The following is a 20,173-nucleotide window of genomic DNA, read 5'->3' on the forward strand; positions in this document are numbered from 1 at the left end:
AGCTGTTCAGCATGAGGTGATAGGCAGCTCCAAGGGTAGTCCAGCTTTTTTTATACTTTCATAGTGGAAGTACAAGTTTTCTTGGCTGAAGCATGTTTTACCTATTGCAATCGAGGCCTGTACAAAAACCAGCAGTCCATCAGATCATGAAAAATACACCAAATATATTTTCATGACTTATCTCAGTGTTTATTACATTATAATAAAAGATTAAAAGATTGTTAAAAAAAAAAAGGGGGGGGGGAGAATAAACAGGTACAGGTTTCTAGGGCTTTTCTTATAAATAATTAATATTTGAAAAAGCTTAAACATGTTCTGAAAAATAGGGTGTGCTTACATGCTGGGTATCTTTCCTTGTCTGTCTGTGCAGCAGCACTTCACGTCATGTCAGCAGAGCTTGGTGTACGCCATGCCATGTATTTCAAATTCTGATTGATTGCAGTTTACAGGACGCTGCTCAACATTTTAGCATCTAATAGATGAGTTTGGATTTTAATCCCTAGTATTTAAATGCCAAACGTTTGTTTTTACAATAATCATAGTTTTCCTTTTCCATTGCCTCCAAACCTTACTGTAGTCATCAAGTCCCGTGGCGTTAGGATGTGGTACAAGACAGTTAAAAACACAAAATGCTGCTACTTTAGAGCGCTCTCATCTTCCCTTTCAAGGTGGATCATTTCCCAACCATTCTGTAACGGTGCCCAACCACTCCCACTTCCCCCTTTTTCCTCTCCGAAGACAAAGTCTGACTTAGTCATCTCTGATGCATATCATATTTTTTTTTATTTCATATATACATTCTCAACAAAGCATCAAGCCAAATGCTTTCGTTTGCTCACCTTCCAGTGAGCTCGAAGTACAAATTAACTGTTATAAGATCACCACTAAATTCCAAATCCACCCAAACAGATATGCATATTAGAGGGCTTTACTCTTAAGAAGTACAAAAGTATTTTAATTACACTACACGCTCCCTGTTTTGAAGTATTAATCACACCTATTTACACTTACGCCCATTTAACACCTATGCAACAAGATGTAAATTAGAACATCAAACATTTCTATTAAGTTCAGCTCCCTCCAATACACTAAACAAAGCTGTAAGCCCCTTTTCTTGTGCTTTAGGATGCACTGAGCGGTATAGGACTGGGTAAGGAGAATGGCATCAGCAAACCACGTCGATTACTCAAAGACTATATATGAAGTATTACTTCGCAAGTTACAAAAATACACAACTTCTGATGAAATCTGCTAGTTAATATACATTTACTCCAGAATATGAATACAAATAACTTTTATTAAAAAAAAGCTAATAATACAAGAGGCATGTCTGAGAACTAGAGCTGTGTTAAAACCACTACCGTGTATTGTAGGCATCATTCAGGAACTATACAAATCGGTATTCCTAAAAGATAATATCGCTATTCAGCATAAAAGTTACTATGTGAGTTAAGTTCTAGGGCATGGTTTATTAATTCAAGTTGAGCCACTTACACAGAACGCAAAGACCAGAAAATTTATGATCCAGTAGCTTCAAAAAAACAAACTTCTGTTTCTTCCAGGTAGTCCTGATGCAAATCAGGCAATAGGTGTATGCAAATCCTTAATATTTACAGTCAAAATACAGTATCACTCTACAATTTTCTTATAAAACAGTAAGTAAGGAGTTGACGTAGATGACGATGTCGGAGAAAGAGAATTCAGAAAGTCCTTTTCCTCTGTGACCTTCACTTCAGAGTCATCAAAAAGCAACCACTTCCCTTCATACTCTTTCAGGCTCTGCAATACGTACAAAGCTTTGTTTTCTAGTCCGCTGAAGGCAACCCCGTTCTGATCGCTGTGCTCCGTACTGCACTCCACGCTTCCGTTAGTATTGCTAGACTCCGGGTTTCTGTTTTCGGTAACTATATTAAGAAACTTCTCAGCGTTAGCTGGTTTGTTATTGTACAAGTCACAGTCAGACTTGCTCTTCTGTCCCCCCAGAAGTCCCACAGCTTCCATGTTCTTTTTGTTCAGAACTTTCCCTGGCTGTGCATTCCCGTTGACTCTAAAAGAGACTTCGCCGTCATCGTAGTCTTCGGCGACAGTTCGCGCTTCCTCCTCGTTCAGTGGTTCTGGCTTAATCATTTCGTACATTTGGTCAGTGATGAAGTTTCCCTTGTCTATCTCTAGGCTGTTAAGATCTGTGATTTTGACAGAGGCTGTGTAGTGTCCACTGCTAATTGTAATGCCACTGTGCATTACCACGGCAAATAATCCGTAGGTGTCGTTAGTTGGCTTCGTGCTCCATTCTTCTAGCGACAATTTGAGAGGCGTCAGCAGGGGAGTGTTTATCTTGGACAGCCCACCATAGCAATCAAACCTTCAGAGGAAAAACAAAGTTAGACATCTTGCCCCCTCAGCACACAATAAATCCTGCTTTAAAAGGCCCACACACTGAGCCTGTATTCTTGTTCTTCTATTAGTAACATAGAGATATGAACGAGAGACAGAGAGATACGAATGTGAAAAGCTGCTGCTTTTTTCTACTTGCTTATCACGAGCATCTGCCCTAGGCACCAATTAAGTAAAAAAAGCTTTTTGCAGGTATGCGTACTGGTAAGTCTTACAGCCTAATAGCCGTGTATTTTAACTAAGGGACTTCCCTTTTCAGAAGCTGATGCCTCTTTACTTAAAGTAAGCTTTAAATAGTGACAAAAATGAGTTTTTCATTGTTATCATTCATACTTCTGTGATTATACTTCCACTTCTTTGCAGACATCAACCCGCTTACCAGCTTTGATAAGCTTCAGCATCCAAAGTACAGAGTAAGCAGGGTTTTTTCCCTAAAGGTTTTGAAAAAATCACTTGCTAAATGTCACTCAGAGAAACTGAATTTTTAATATAGTAGGCAGTTTTTCTCAGATCACCTTAATGCCCTGCCAATGGTATGCAAAGGACGGTTATCTAAGGATAATTAAGTAACTTTCTTTTTGCTAGGGATTGTTCATTAACTGTCCTATCTTAGTTTCTTTATGCAATTATCTCGCTGATTCACTTTGGAAAAGTGTCTGGCATTTCCATAAACACACAGCATCTTGCTCTCAGCTCAAACTTCTCTCATTGTAAATTCCTAAGTCCTTTCACTGAGGATCTTCTATAGAGTTTGGAAAGAATTCTAAGGAGTTTAGAAAGAAAAAAAAGAGTCGGGACTTAATCAGCTCTTTTGCATATTAGCCTCTCTGAATCATTCAGCTTTTACATGATTTACATACTGCAGAGCCAATATAATTAACCCCTTTATTTAACAATATCTCGTGGTGTCCCAGGAGGTTTCAGTGATGTTTCAGTCTTAGTCAAACATTAGGGTGTCATAGGGAAAAGCAGTGCAGAACACAAACTCTGCAAAGCTTGGGCATCAAAGAGCCAACTACTGTTATTCACCTTTACTTTTCCCATAATAAAGGCTCATAATTACTTTTAATCCAATGGAAATGTAGACAGACAACAGTATAGGCATAATTGGAGTTAACAGAATATTGCTTTGGTTTTACTGGATTTAGTTTTGATCCTGCTCTACTTTTAAATGTGTTGCTGATGTTCCCAGCCATAAACCTTCATAAGCGCAAACACACTCACACATACACAGGTGCCCTCAGTCACTCACGTGTACTCAACTCCAACCTCGGCACATTTTAGACCTAGGTTTATAGTGAACATTTGACTGCACCAAAAGAAAAACAGCAGATCATCAGAAATAAATCTTAAATTTTCTGGAAATCCCTACTGTTAGCCAGAAAGAGATACTCAGAAGAGAATACTCAGAAAGTGCTTACTGACAGTCTAAGATCAGAAATGCAGTCCCACTCAAGCACACTATGACAATCATATTAAAATAAAACATTAAAAAACAGGCTCTACCTTTTTTTCTGAATGAGATCCAGCATCAGAAAGATTTGGAGAGGAGGGAATAAGAGAGGAAATCTTTTCCTATTAGCTTTTTGTTCTTCTTAATGATAATCTGAAGACAGAAAAATTGCATGCCAAGTACTCTGCCTCCTCTGACTGCTGCACAGTAGTTCATACACAACAAACCTGACTTCTGCAGTTCTATTTCTGAGGCATAAATTCGTGGAACTTTACCCACTGTACTGATTTAATACCTCAAGTTATTATAGACCTTAAAGGCTTAAGCTATTTTACTACAACTCTTCTGACACATAAAACATTAAATAAGCCAAGAAAGGATTCTCCAGGGCATAGGCACTGCTTTCACTAACTAGCAAATGTGACAGTTACAAAACCTCAGAGTAAGACTTCATTAAAACCAGTAAGTCACCTGCTCTTACCTGATACCATTTCACCTGTCAAATACCTCAATTTTCTCTTAGATGCCAGTTGTGCATCGTGGACAGGCTGAATGAGATGTTACCAGGTGCACGGTTCACTGAATAGCTTCCTCATCTGAGCACGGGGCTGTTTACCCCCCTGACCCAGTACTTCCTCTCCCCACCCTTGCCAAACAGCATTACTCAGCCCCAGGCTAGTAGATGTTCACACCGGCTGCTTTATTTTTAAAAGCCACTTTGCAGGCCAGTCTAAAAAAGATGGAGCAAAGCCCTCCTAACTTCAAATATTTATTTACAGTACCACTGCTTTCTGCTTTATTTTTCTTCACTTCTTAAACTCAGCTGTCAGAAAACTCAGTAGAGCATGACTGAGAAGCAGACGAGATTTCAAAGATTTTATTGGAGCTAGGAGAACAGTGATAGGAACATTCTCAGTTTAAGCGTCTTAGTTAAAGCAGCAAAACCATCTGGTACTACTTTTAAGGACAAATTACGGCAGTCTTGTCCATGGAGAACAAGTTTTTTTTGTTGTTTTTTTTTGTTTTTTTACAATAAATATTACAAGTTAATTGAACTGGGGGAAGCTCCATCAAAGCTTGTAGTGCAAAACACGCCGTAATAACAGCAACTCCAGCTACTGTAGGGGAAGCCAGCACTTTATTTACTAGCCTTGGCTCTTTTGGCTCTTTCCCCATTTGACTTGCAGCTGCGTGTTATTACTCCAAATCAGTATGTTTAGCAGTGACATGGTTTTGTCCAAGATAAAAAGTCCAAGCCAAAAACCGAGAAGCGATCCTCCACGCAGTTTGGTTCATCACTGCCTCCAGGACTACGTTCGATTTTTCCACTTCTACTTCCTCAACCTCTGGCTGCTAGAGCTTGGCAGAAAACACAGGACACATTCAAAGGGCACAGGAGGAAGACCACAAGAGGCTGGATTCACTCTGACCTGGGTACAGGTCTTAGTATTTTTGGAGCAAGGACCTGAAGAGTGCCAGGACAGAAGAGGTAAGTGACTCAGCAGACAGCAGGTTAGCCTGTAAGCTGCAAGTGCTTCCTCACAGAAACAGAGAGGTAGCAGAGGTAGGCACAAGCTGAAGATAACGTCCAGGTTCTCTCTCTCAGGTTGTGCTTTTTGAATAACCTCTAATGATAATGATTCCACCTCACATCAAAGGCTATCCAGTAACATTACAGTTGTCAGAAGAAATGTTAGCAGACTTACAAAGAGGAAGTTTTTTCCTTTCCACTCAAGTCAGAAAGTTAATACTCCTAACAACGAGCACTAAAAATTGAGGGTGAGAACTCCACTTTCAAAAAATCTTAGTAAACTACTAGTAAAAAAATATGTAATACAATCCCTGAAGATAGTTCTTCACAAATGGGATTTATACTGACCTCAGTTATCAGTTCACAGCGTGTCCTGTGACAAGTCACTCCACTCATACTTTGTGTCTAGTGCCAAAGGTCCTACCCACTTCCAGTGGTGACACAATGGTTAGAAAATGCCACTGAAGGCTTCGCGTGTTAATTTCCTGCCGTCAGGATGGCTCTGAAGGTCTAAAGCCAACCTACAGGGAATGGCTAAGCACCAGGAAGTTGGTGCATAAAAAGCCAAGCCAATTGGTGCCTAAATAATGTACTGTAGGTCACAAAGGAGCTCTGTTAAGGCTCAGAACAAAGCCGTGCCACCAGAACACTCAGTTTATGCAGGGTTATAAACTAGGCAGGCTGCAGCTGCGCAGTGTGCTTGGCTCTCTCAAGCAGATGCCATCGGGGGGATGCTCAACCAGCACGTTTCTCTTCTGTTGCAGCATCCAGCAAAGTTAACGCAGAGCACAAAAGCTACGTTTTAGTGAGTACTGGAAAAAGCTGAAGGAAAGATCAAGTCTGCAAGTGTTATTGAAATCGTCTATCACTCAAAAATGCAAATCGGTCGTATTAACAATTTTCTAAAGGGTCTAGGGGAATATCATAGTTAAAAGTTCTCATTTCTCATTATTTGGATCTCACTGGAGCTACTGCAAAATGCTGTGCCGTAAGTTGTCACGGCACTGTTTTATTTGTGTATCCTATTGCAGGGATATAATCATGTCTCTCACCCTAAAGGAAATCTCTAAACTCCTCAGTATGAATAATGGTAGAAAAAACAAGGATTTTCATATTATATAGCAAATTAATTGCTTGGCAGTTGAACATGAATGCCATTGATCTATTCCTTTAAAATAGAGCATTAGCAATTTGTCTGTAGTGTGTTAGCTCTTCAAAGTGTTGATCTAAGCCCTCCCCTCCCAGTTTTAGTACTGCTGTTCAGTTAAAGACCACAGCACCGCTAGCTGTGAGCGTAGCATTCGGTTTTGTTCTCATCACTTGTTCTGCTGAAGTACTTAAAAATGCCTCTAAGCTCTCACACACAGGTGATGTTAAAAGAAGCATGGGGATATCGAGCTGTTCTAAGCATAGCGGTAAAGCTTTTTGGCAAGAAGCCTCCTAAGAGTCTTTTTTCCTGAGGACAAATTTTTGTCACTGCTTCTAACAATCAAAAGCCCTTATGAAGCTAAGTCAGTGAGACACAGCCCCTAATTTCAATCTAGAAACTTGCTTTTGGAGAATTTAAGGCATTTTCATCTCCTCTGATAAGATTTCCCTTTCAACAGCACTGTTTCATAACATAGCGAATCAGCATACTCACTCTATGCCACTAGCAGCAAAGCACTTCAAATGAATTGTTATAACTTCAGGCATTTTATCAAATAAAAGACTGCGTTCTGCTTCTGTGTAATGATGGCAGTTCTCGCAGAAATATTTATCCTCTCCCACAATCCTTTCCACTGATGCAAACTGTGAAATTGCCCACTTAAGAGTCTTCATTTCTGTTTTTGGCTCTGGAGAAACTGAAAAGAGAATCATTACATTCATACATACATGGTTATTTGTATTTCCAATGCATCCCACCAGAAGAAAAACACAACAAGAACTACCAAGAACACTGTGAAGAATACCCAATGTGTGTGAAATAGAAAATGTATTGCAATCTTTGAATCATTTCAGAAAATTATGCAGCCACCAATCAATAGGTGCTCTTACCTGAAACATACACACACATATAAACACCACCACGTACACACACTGAACATGGAAGCACTTCAGCAAAACAGGGTGGACAAAAATAGTTAAAGTTGCTCTGAACTAAGTCAATGAGCACTAAAAATGATTTATTTAAAATTCTGAAATTCACACAGTGTCTTGCTGCCATGCTGACTGCTTACTTTTGAGAGTAGGTAAAAGTCAGGCACGGCTTGCTACCAGCTGTGGCTCACACCAGAGGACTAACATTCCCAAATGTAAAGCACACAGTGCTAACGTAACAACAAAAATGTTCTCTAAAAATAATATAAATATTGATTTTTAAAGCAAGATTTATTTATTATAAGAAAATTTTAAAAAAAATTTCTTCTGCTTAATATTGCATTCATAAGAATCTTACCCCGGAAGAAAGGACAGACCCAAATCAAAGAAAATACTCATTTATAAGCAGGAAAATATGTACACGAGTGAAGGACTGTAAGCAGCCTGTTATGCGTTAAGATCTGAGGCGATTTTAATAGTGTCTGGATCCGTCTACATTAACTTTAGACCTTGTAAACACAACGCTGATAATCAGGACAAGAGATAACAGAACAGCCTCTAATTTTAACCAGCACAAACAAGGGACAGATACGGCACTGTCAAGGAACAACGCCTTCCTCAATGGCTGTCTGAAGCAGAAACAAACCACAACCCTTTTCGGTAATTACTTACTTTCAGAACTTTCTTCAGTTTTAGAAAGTTCATCTTCCTGCACTGGAACGCTGATGTCCTGGAAGTCTTCTCTTCTTTCAGTGAAGCACTCGCACTCCAAGCATCTTGTTCTCAGTACTAACTGGCCCTGGAACAATTTCTCCACTAGTTCAAAAACAGCCAGCTCCGTACCTAGAGAGAGTACATGCCACACAGCTTACTTAGGCGTGCTTTGTTCAACAGACACTACAGAACCTGGCGACTCTTTATGGATAAAAAATATCAGTGTCAGATATATGGTGCCTCAGGGATTCTACAGAGGAGTAATGTAAAAAAAAAAAAAAAAAAAAAAAAAAAAAAACTGCTTATCACATGAGTTTTCACAGTATCACTCCCTACTACTGAACAGGAAGCCTCTTTCTCTTTGCTCTCAAACTTTTAAGTTCTAAGATTAGATCCTTCTTTTATAGTTGAAGTTTCACTTGTCACATTCTAGACAGTGTTTGCCATCAGTGCACTCACTACCTTCTTTGTACAGACCGTCAGCCTCCTCAAGGAGCATCACACTTGTGTTATTGCCTGCTTTGTATTTGGTCTCACTTCCTCTCCTCCAATATTTACCTGGATTAGCTGGCCAATTTTAGTCAAATCTGATGAAGAAATGAGGATCTTGAAAGATTCTGCATTCCTCCAGATGTTTTCATAAAAATTGGTGGTTAGATCAGAAAAAAAGCTCCACGTTAGTGACTACTAACACATACTGTGCCCCTTCCCTCAACAGTTACCTTGTTCTGCTGACACTCAAAATTCACACCTGCCAGCCAATTCGCATATGTCCTGAGGCTTTCCTAGTTCCTGGGAAGGCTGAAAATATGGAAGGACTAAAGAACAGGAAGGGAAGGTGAGAATATTGCTTGTAAGGGCTTAGGACACACACCCATTGCCTGCGGGGTTTCGTTCTGTTTTCTTTATGTTTCGAATTCACTTCCTATTTCTATAGATGACAAATGTTAGTGGGAATATAAACCTGGTAATATGTTTTTTTATAAATATATATATAAAATATATATATATATATATAGAATAACGATTACACGACATTAGTGAAAGGCCTATTTAGATCTAAGCTAAACAAGCCAGGGCATAAAACAAAAATTACAAGTGTATAAAACAATTTCAAAAACATCTTTTTCAATTTTTGAGAGTGTAATTCTGTATTTAGAGAGCTCTGCTCGCAGTGCAGTCTGAACGTTGACTTCCAATGCACAGTAATTCCCTTATCATTCTAATTTTAAGCCCATACACTTGTTCACCAACCTTCCTTTTTTGGTTCTTTTTCAGTTCCTTTTTCATTATGGCTTTCCACAGGAAATGCTGGTTCATGACCCTCTTCTTTAATGTTATTGCCATTTTCACTCTTTACAGAAGACTCTTCAAGCTCACAGTCATCGTATTCTTTCGCTGGGTCTTTGGATCCCAAATTTGTTGTCAACTTTCCCAGACTATAAAATTTGGACAGAATACTGGGTTGTTTGCACGAAGATTTTAACCAGTTTAACCGAAGCCGTGACTTCTTCTGTGTGGGCTTCGCACTCTCGTTTTCAGTGGAGCACTTGGCAATGGCATCGGTCTGATTTTCGAGCTTTTCTCCCGTTGCTTTCCTCTTCGACCTGGTTTGTCTTTGATTTTCTTCTGCTGCAATTTGTTCTTTCGATACTTTGGATTTTTTCTTTGCGTTGCCACCTTCGGCATCACTTTTTCTTTTCCCGTTCCCTTTGAGCAGCTTGTCTTCGGCCACCTCTCCCACAGGGCCACTCGGCTCACTGTCCTCCTCCTCGGCAGAGTTGCCAATTCCGTTGCTCCCAACATTTTCATCAAGTTTTTCCTCCAGTTTAGCTGCGGGCTCTTCCAAAGGGAGTTTGTTCAATTCTTCCTTCTTCAGTAGCTGACATGTTTCTTGGATGTTACCTAGGATACACTGCAGAACCTCCTGGGCATCGTGCTGCAAGTAGCCTTCATACATAGGGTTGAGCTCTCTATTAAAGGCAAAGGTAAAGGAGCAAAGGGATGAAGAGCAGATTACCAGCTAGCTAACATGACCAGATACTTAAATTAGAGAAGTTTCGCTACAAAAGCAGGGGAGGATCCCCTCCAGACCTAGAAAGAAGTCATCTCTCACAGATTCCCATGGGAAGGTAGCCACAGCCTCATGCCAAAGAGCACTTAACACACATTCAGCTGCAGCCTCGCAGTGGTACTTCCCAGGACAACAACAGCACTTACATTCTTCAGGCTAGCCACTGCTTTAAATCCACTGTGGGACTGAAACCACGTTCTTACAAAAACAAAATTTACTTCCAAACTTATGATACCATAGAGGTAACAATAAACACAAACCTCCCCTTTGAAATGTAGGAAAACTTCCTCCCTACAATCACGTAATGATGCCCCAAATTTAAGATCCTCTACCCCCCACGTCTCTATCGCTGTACCGTACAATCACAGCCACCTCCAAACTTGAGGCGAAAATTCGGACAGTGTTTAAGACAACCTGTACCTAAGGGTATTGAGTAGCCTTCGTGGCTGAGTAGCGAGTTCATCCGTGTATTTCTCTGGGTTTAAGAGAAAGCTGGCTTGAAGCTGCTCAATGGAAAGAATCAGGGAGTGCAGGCTGCAGATCAGCTCATAACTTGCCAGGGGATCTTCTTTACAATTTCCCTGCAATAACAATGTAAAAGGAGTCAAGTACTTCCAGTTTTGTCTGTAACAAGCAGTTAAACTTTTTCTCCTGTCCCCACTTAGTTTTCTAACAAACATGACAGATTTTCTGTCCTGTATGGGAAATGAGTAAGCTTAGGTCAATGTACTGCTCTTCTGCCAGTAGAAAAGAAACCCTGCGCACTACGAAGTTTGAACACAAGTTCAAAACTTCTCAAGCTTATTTTTACCTGAACTAGCCCGATACTTCAAAACTTTTTACGAACAGAAGGAAACAGCTCTGTTTTCAGTACTGCCCTGGCACACAGCCTCACCCGCACAAATACAAGTAAAGGAACACGGAGGGAGATACGTTACCTTGTCTGCTTTTTGCTCGCCTTCTTCTTTCAAAGATTCTTTCTTCTTTGAAATGATGTTGTATAAATGTTTTACTCCAGTTTTAAAGCCAGGACAAAAATATAACACCTAAAAGCAACAGTTTAAAACAAAATAATAACTGGTGAGCTAAGTTATTTGACATCACACGTCCACGCTTACAATCCACCTAGCTTTGCATCTCCCAAGGCTGCTGCACAGCACGCAAAGATTTGGGATTATTCAGGGCAGGGACATGGCTCAAGTATTTAAACTGACAAATTAATTATTCAAGGCAATCCATGGTACACACCACTTCCTGCACTATCCTCTTTTTTTTTTTTCCCCTAACTGTAGTTAGATTCCCTGTATGCAACACCCAGATATCTTCCATGCAATGTCAAACTAAGAATCTCATCTAAACCAAAACAAAAGGATCTTTTTGAGGCCCTGTGACATGCTCTTACCTGAAGGATGCTGTTCAGGTAACAAGTGTTACCGAGATTATTCAGGCCCACAAAAGGCAACATGTTGTCTTTCCTCTCACAGCTGACAAGTGACGGAGGCTGTGCTGCAGGAACAACCTGGTCACTATAAAACAGTGCAAACAGAATCAATGACTAATAAGAACAAATAAAAACGGTGTCAAGGCATTTCCGAGAATGCCCACATGGCTATTCTAAGTACTCACAGACAGGCCAACTCAACCGTAACCCTTCTTTCTAGTAACCTACTCAAAAAGAGGCAGGTTTACAAGGCGAGTGTGCCTGCCAATTATCCCAATGCCCACCTCTCAAGAAGTGGAGTGATTTAGGGAATCAGCAAAGTTCTCTGAACAATCCTGTGTGTTTTTTGTTCATTCCTAGGGCAGCACCAAGACAAGTGCGATGGGTCTAGCTCATATTTTCCCTTACTGCCCTTCACTCCAGATTGTTATCATTCATTGCTGGGAGCACAACTTGAGAATAAATACAGAAGGGGTAAAAAAACTAACAAAAAACCTGGCGCATTACACATAGCAATGTGTATAGCATAGAGATGTGCTATCCTGATACACCAGACCCACATCTCGAAGCCTCCAGCAGGTTGATAGTGATGAGGCAACTTTGCTTCCTCCCATCCCACATCCCCGCGAGCTGCAGGGAGGCGAGTGGATGAATTCACCCACAGCAGCAAGCAGCACGCTCAGCGCTTGTACTCCCAGCATCAGGGACCTTTAATATTCGGTGTTCTTTCAGCAGAATTCATTTTGTAAAAAGTTTGATAGCTAAAATAAAGCTAATAAAGGAAACCGCCTTCTGTTGAGGTAACCCAGGGGAACTTCGTGCCTGCACCTCCCGAGGCAGCCCCCCCACACACACACACACACACGGTGTCCCCACGTACACGTCTCCTCCCCGCGGCTCGGGGCTGCTCCCGCCGCCGTCCTGCGGCTCGGCGAAGTCCAGCGCCCGCTTGGCCTCCTTCTTCTGGAACAGCTTCAGCGACAGCCGGCTCCGCTTCGACGGGCTGCCCCGCGGCGCCGCCCCGCTCTCGCTGGGGAGCACCCCGGGCATCTTCCCGGACGGGAAACGCCGCCTGAGGCGAGCGGGGAAGGGGGGGGGGCGGCGTCAGGCCCAGACCGAGCCCGACACCGGCCCCTCAGCCCCCTCAGCCGCGTCCCTCACGGCCCCCTCAGCCCCCTCACGGCCCCCTCAGCCCCTCGGCCCCGGCCCCGCCGCCCCCGTGGCCCTCCCCCGGCGCTCACCGCTACATGGCCGCCCCGCCCGGCCCGGCCCGGCCCGTCCCGGCCCCGCCGCCCGTCGCTATGGAGACCGCGGGCCCCGGCCTTGCCGCCCGCCCCGCCACGGGAAACTTGGCGCGTTTGCCTTGCCGCCAGGACCCCCGCCCGCCGCGCTCCTCGCGCCCAGCCGCCGCGGGCTGCCCGCGTCAAACGCCGGAGGAGGAGGAGAGGTGGGAGTGCGTAGGCAGCGCGGAGGCACGGTGGAAGGAGGGATCCGTCCGCTCGCTGTATGAGGGAGGCGGAGAGATGCCCCAGCGAGCGCTCTGCCGGTGGTATCGGCGCCGAAACTCTGTCTCCGCCATCAGGCAGCGCGCAGGGCAGCCCGCGGGGTCCTGCCTGAGCGCGCGCGGGCGCTGGTAAAGGCCTGGCCGAGGCCCGGGACTCGCGCCGGGGGAACAGGAAGGGGGGGGGGGGGAGCGGCTGGGCCGAACCATTCCGTAGAGACACCCCCGCCTCCCCCCTCCGGAGGTGGAGGTGGATTGGTCCAGGGAAGCCCCGCCCCTTCCCGCCTCAGCCAATCACGGCGGGAGGCGCCGTGAGGCGGCGGCCGGCCCGCAGCGCCCCCCCGCGGCTGGTTGAGGGAGGGGGCGGGAGGCAGCTGCCGCCCTGAGGAGAAGCCCGGGGGGAACGCGCGTGGTGCGGGCGTTTTAATAAAAAATAATTAAACTGTTAATAAAAAAAACTGTTCCCAAGCAGTGCACGAAACGAACACCTGCACAACACAGAACCGCCCTGCTCAGCCAGGAATCTGCTCGTGGCTCCGCTTGCTGATGAGCTCTCGCCCATACATCCATTGCCACTCACACGCTTCACAAATTTGTGAGAATCGGTCCATATTTACGCCTTATAAGGCCGGTTCCTCACAGCTCTTCTCTCGTGGGACTTAGCATGAGATGGGAGAATTCTGGTGGCGATGTCACCATAGTAAATGTTCCTTACGAAGCATAAATTGGCTATATTAGGTCTGTATGCTACAACGCCGTGGAATTGAATGTTGACCCAAAATGTCAGAAATCTTACAAAGGTTCACTTTTTTGTCTGAGAACTGAGGGGTTCTGTGTGGCAGGTGGAGTTTTTAGGCGCTGGTGTTACCAGTCGCATTATGAGAAAAGCCTGGTAAGGCAGGACGCTTCTTTGTTGGGATCACACCCGTGACTCACAGGAAAACTTTGGTTAAATAAATAAATAAATAATAAAATCTAAGTTTTCACTAAGATATTTTACTCAATTAGTCGCACAACTGACTTTCAGCCATGCCCAGGCACTGGCCTTAGATCCACACCATTTTCCAAAAGGTCTCAGTGCTGGCCCCGTCCTCGCCGTGTGCCTGTGTTTTACTCCCCCCCTCAGGCAGCTCCCCGGGGGCTCACGTTTATGTCTTTGGGCTTCCTGCACAGCAATGGATAACTTTGCAATTTGCTGTGGCAGATCTGGAAGTGATAGAACAAAATTGGAAGCCTGCCTCTTATACGAAAGAGTGTTTTTTATGGCAGTTTAATTTTGAAAAGTTCTTTGCGATCTTTTTGGATTTTTTTACCTTGCTACATGAATTAATTATTATTGTAGATCAATATCTTTAAATATAAATTTGAATCATGGCAGAAACGATAGATACTCTGACAGTCATGCACACACAAGCTACACATATTTGGCTATCCCTTACAGGGCAAAATACACTCATATGCCTGCACACAGACAGGCCCATCACCTGAGGAACCAAGGTTCAGAGGCTCAAGGTAGATATTGAGCTAAAAACTTATTTATCTGTCCAGTGGGACTGACAAAGCCTCAAAGCTGGGCAGATAGAGAGCTCCCAGTGGAAGTCAAATGGATTTTGCGTTTGTCCAAGTGCCTCAGGGGTCTGGGTTCTGTTGCCCTGCCCTGCACCCATGGGCAGATCCCGTATGGGTTCTGTTGACCCCACCAGCTCACGGACACCCAGCTCTGCAGAGGTTCTCTCATATGAGACAAGAAGTCTTAGGAAGTCTTGTCCATGTAGGTGGTGCTCCAAAGCCACGTAACTGCTTGGTTCCTTAATAAGGAGTTTCATTAAATCTGCCTCATGCTGCCCTTTTGAGTGGCCAGCTGAGCAGCCCTTTCAGCAGGAGCTGGGAGCTGTTGGGCAATTAGGACCGTGGTAGTAACAGGGCCGTGCAACTGGGACCAGGTGAAATCTGTCAGTGTTTGGACCTTGAATCAATCCTGGGCTGGAGTAAACTCCAAGGGCAGGAGTCAGTCGTTCCAGGCAGCCTTGGGTTTGATATGACAGCGCTCCTGGCACATCCCTGTCAAATGGCATGACCAAAGTGGTTTCTTACTTATTTGTATTGCATTTCAATAAAAGTCTACCCTGTCAAGTGCGTGGTTTGCTGTCTGCTTTAACAAACATGATACAAGACCATTTACGTGATGTGCAGCCTGGTAGATCTCAGTGGCAGGTCTCCTCCTGAATGCATTGGACTTTTTCTACTGGTAATTTCACCTGATCATTTATAAACATCCTCCTAAATAATTTCTCTCCCTTAACATGCTTATAAACTGCTAGCTAATTCCCCATCATCATTATTTTGACCAAACCAAACATAATTTTTAATCTTTACTTTTAAGTCAGTTATGTTTTCTAAAGTCAATATAATTAAAAGAGATATTTTGGATGAATTATCTTTAAGTTCCCCTCACTGTTCACAATACAAAGAGCGTATTTTTAAACTAAACTTTATATTCATTAAAACATTAATTACTATTGATTTTAGTGCATTTAATTTTAATTCTATGACATCAAATGATGATTTGAGGTCAGTGCAGTTGCAGCATTTTAGGATTCGCTTCTTTAATCTCCTTATTTATTTTTCAACCATGAAAAAGGATGGGGAAATGATCAGATGGTTCTTGAGTAGGAATCAGGAAGATGAAGAGAGATGTCGCAGAGATGAGTTTTTTTTCTGGGGGAAAGCCAAGGACAAGAAATCAAGGACACAGCAGAGGCAGGCTACCCACACCAGGTGATCAGACCGACTACAACACCACCGCTCTTAGGAGAAACCTCCTCTTCGCCAGCCTTTCGCACAAATTTCTATGCGCCCTCTTAATGTATGGCTCGCTGTCACCAGTCAATGCGGGGAAGTCTCTCCAGCGGGGTGCTGTTCTGTTCAAATGTAAGGAAATTGGTTTCTTTTCTGTATCTCTCCAGAAATAGAGCAACACCTAATTAAATATTTATGGCGGCTTAGCAAGCTCAATAAAGGAGCTGTTGTCCAGAGGCTCTGCAGCTCAGGCTTCTTACAGTGAAGGAGTGTTTCGAACGGGGCCCGACGAGGGAGCAGGTGCAAGAGGCAGTAATTGCGTGCGTACGGTCCTGAGACACTCCAATGGGCAAGATTGAATTATGTCTAGCGCTATTGACTTCACAGCCATGTGTTATAAAAATGACCACACTGGGAGATGAGAAATCTCCACAGACACAGCCCAAAATAACCAGGTGAAATGCCTGGAAAGAACAGATGCCCAGCGGATGGGATTTGGGGGACTCTTGGAGGAAGGTTCCCTTACAAAGCACTGTCCCCTGCAGGGGAAAAGCCCCATGACCTCGAGTTGTTGCTGAGCTACATAAATTAGAGGTCTAGCATCTCCTGGGGACCTCAGAGCAGGAAGATCTGAAACCTGCCCTTGGGTCTCCAGCGGTCACAATCGCAAAATCTATTTTATTCTTGAGGAATACAACTCTTAGATAAATGCCCTATGGCTGGAAAAATACGAAACCATTCACAAGAATGAGAATACTGACCAGAAAATACCACGTGGGTGCACATGGGAACAATCTGGCTGCCGTAGAAACACAGAGCCTTTGAAAGAGGAGACTCACCAGAGTTTTGCCCGGTTTGCAGTAACTCAGGAGGTCCATTTTTTGTGGCTTGGTGTCCGCAGGAGCAGAGCTGCCATCTCATCCTGGCCATGGGATGTTCTCCACCAGATCTGGCTGATGCTGAGGGCAGAGCCGCTTGTGCAGGGCACGAGCACCAGGAGGGAGGCAGGGGTTACACCAGCTCCAGTCCCTTCCTTTTAAAACCTAGCCAGAAAGTTTGACCTGAGTGTGGCCAGCTGTTGCCTAACGAGCTTCAGATTAGGCACCCTTAAAGATACAGACTTTAGGAAATGCAGGAAATCATAAATCAGAACTTGCCACGGTTCTGTAAACTCCATGGTAGAGCCTGCAGCGAGCTCCTGTTCGTTTCAGCTGCCAAACGGCGAACTTCAACTGGAGCCTTGAGCCACAAAACATCAGCTTTTCAGTACACAAACTTCAGCTTTTCAGTAGCGTGCTCCTCCGTGCTGCAGTTTGTTGTTGCTGAGATCAGGATCCATTGCTCCTGACGGCACAGGCAGCACACAGCCACAGCTCTCGTTTCTCTCTCTCTTAGGAGAAAACACAGTTGGATGAGATCTGTGAACCCCCTCGAGTTGCACGTGCATCAATTACACCTAAGAAAATAACAACGATGACACCCATAGCATCGAGATAAAGCAGGTTAGGTCATAGTAACACACATGTGGGGTTCTGTGCACTGAAAATCTGCCAAACACGAGAGGGTTTTGTGAGCAGGTCGCAGACAGATCCCCTCGCCTTGAGTCTTCCTGAATGCCAAGTCCTGTACTGCAGGAAAGAAAAAAAATAAAAAAAAATATGTTCTATAAGCAGTCTCATTGCATTGTTAGGGGTATTTCCCCCATCTTTTGTCTGCCCAGGCATATTTTATTTCACAACTTGCAGCCTGCTGAGCAGAGGAATGTAACATCTGGCTCCACAGCTCCGCTGGCAGCAGAGGTGCAGCTCTCTGTTATGGGCAGGAATAGAAACGAGAAGCCAGGTGCTGTATTTGCAACCCATCATTAAAACAGCATCAAAATAAAATCTCTCCTTGTCTCTTTTTGTGTAAACTGGGATATTATTTCCCTGGGAAGCCGAAGCAGGAGACAGTAAGCCCTGCCGAACACAAAGCCGAGCCTTCTTGCACCATCTGCTGGCTGCAGCTCCGCGCACGGAGCCACCTCCACCAGATGCCATCGCTCGTCTCAAAGCCGGGTGGTGTGTCCACATGTGGAGGTGGGAGACATCAGGGTGAGATGGTTCGTTTGTAAAAAAGCAAACTTCAGGCACTCAGTTTGCAAAGAACCATTTCTGCTGTTTGTAAGGAAACCACAAAAGGCCCTCCATGAACCTGGCACAGCCACACCACGGAGGGGACCGCAGGGGTGGGATGCAGTGATGCTCGTTGGGCTCCTTGCCCTTCGCCGACACTTTGGGTACATGAAAACGCAACACAGCCGGTGTCACTGCCAAAGACACCGTGCTTATGGTGAGATGAATCACTCCAGTAAAACAGGAACTTTATTAAGGCATTTGTGATGGGAAGGGATGTAGGAGCAGCTTGGTAGTGATGGCATGGGCTCGATGACATGGGCTCGCGTGTCATCCTTCAGGGTGGAGGGTGGAAGTGCAGGGGGTGGGAGGAAATGCTCTTATGGGAAAATGGCCCCCGAGCCTCCTGGCATCCAACTGATGTGGTATCTTTCACCTGAAGAGTGCAACACACGTGAAGCTGGATTGGCTTCACCCCAATTTACCCTCATTTTAGTGCAGAAACATGAAACACCATCACTCCCTAAGAGATAAGCAGCATTCAGAGATTCAGGCTGATGGAAAAGAGGAACAGAAAACAACCATAAAAGTAGATTTATGAAAAAAAAAAATAAAGAAAGAAATCATTGTATTTTACAAGATGCATGTTTAACAGAAATAAAAATTTCCCTTTCCCTAAGTAATTTGGGGTCTGCAGATGGATGTTTTCCAGCTGCACTGATGCTGACCATGCTCTGTGCAATGCCTTTTATTGGCTATGCTTGCAAAGGCAAAGCAATTTCTTTTAGGGCTGCAGCAAATTGATTTGACAGGCAGGCTCACATGTTTTGGTTTGAACATCATAAGAGTCGCCCATGTGCTGTGAGGAAAAGAAGCCTTCTCCATCCCTGCCTGGGGATCAGCAGACGTGCACAGCTCAGCACCGGGCTGTTGGCGTTTGATGGAGCACGAAGTTGGTTCCTGGTGGCTTCACCTTCTCCTCCCAGCTGCAGAGGCCACAGCTGCCCACCGAGCTTTTCCCCCTACATCCAGCTTGCTCCCAAATGGAGCCACCTCACTAGGTTAAGAGCGATAGGCCTGTAGCACCGAGATCCTTCTTGCAGCAGCCTTTTGCCCCTTTGCCCCAACCAAAAAGTGCCCGTGGAAGCCCATGGCCATGCCAAATGGGTGAACGTGAATTTAGCATCGCAGACCGTAAAAGGCAGAGCTCGTGCTGTGAGGGGGAGCAGTCTGCATTTTTGCTACAAAAATGGATGTTGGCACAAGCGCAGCGTGCTATAGAACAGTGATTTGGGGCTGCCTTGCCAAGAGGACGCGATCACATCAGCCCCTGGTCCCGTTGTTACAGAGTGTGGAAGCCGCATGGAGAAAAGCCCTTCCTCCCAGCCTCAGCCCACTCCTGTCCGCCTGCACTTTGGAGATGCCAGGGAAAAGCCCACTGCAAAGCAGGCGAGGGCAGGTCTCCTGCAGGAATGAATCCCACCACCCGAGGGAAAACAATTTCCCCAGGGAACCCCTTCCCTAGCATCCAAACCGCTGCTGCTTTTAAAGAAAATTGGTAGCCACAGCTTCCATACGGGCAAAGGCCGTGCAGTTTCTGCGTGGCACACGCCACACACCCGGTTTGGTTGTTAGCACTGCTCGTGCTGAAAAACACCACCACGAGCATCCGAAAGCTATTAAAGAGCTTGGAGCTCGCCCACAGCTTCCCCACCTCTGACCTCCGCTGCTCCTGCCCCGCCTGCTCGCTCCCTACCCGCAGGGGATACGGCCAAGCCCTTAAAAAACACACCTAACAAAAGCTTCACCGGGGCTTGAAAGACCCTAGGGACCCACGGTTTGGTCGGTGGTGTTTGCCCCTCTCAGATCAACCTTTGAGGCTGCTACAAACATGGGCTGGTGCCAGCCCTCTGGAAGGATCCGGCCGCAGGGTTTGGGGCAGCGGGGCCAGCAGGGGCTGGGCTGACCTCTTCCCGTGGAATTTCACCCAGCATTTTCTGCAGCAGGAAGAAAAATCCTCCGAGAGGCTTTGTCTGGCTCCAGAAGTAATGTAAAGGGCCCGGGGCTTTGACA

General features: G+C 44.7%; 1 protein-coding gene across 1 annotated transcript; it reads right to left on the bottom strand.

Annotated features, from left to right (window-relative positions):
• Nucleotides 1-792: 792 nt before the first annotated feature.
• Nucleotides 793-13,040, bottom strand: USP1 (ubiquitin specific peptidase 1). The gene is made up of 9 exons (XM_084291363.1): nucleotides 12,928-13,040; nucleotides 12,567-12,758; nucleotides 11,648-11,771; nucleotides 11,184-11,291; nucleotides 10,666-10,826; nucleotides 9,426-10,144; nucleotides 8,130-8,300; nucleotides 7,021-7,222; nucleotides 793-2,362 (listed from the first exon to the last, which is right to left on the bottom strand). Exons 2-9 carry the CDS (start codon nucleotides 12,734-12,736, stop codon nucleotides 1,630-1,632), a joined length of 2,388 nt encoding a protein of 795 aa, XP_084147489.1. The 5' UTR covers nucleotides 12,737-12,758; nucleotides 12,928-13,040; the 3' UTR covers nucleotides 793-1,629.
• Nucleotides 13,041-20,173: the final 7,133 nt, after the last annotated feature.

The sequence above is a fragment of the Netta rufina genome (assembly GCF_964035555.1).
Source record: "Netta rufina genome assembly, chromosome: 8".
NCBI classification, from domain to species: Eukaryota; Metazoa; Chordata; class Aves; order Anseriformes; family Anatidae; genus Netta; species Netta rufina.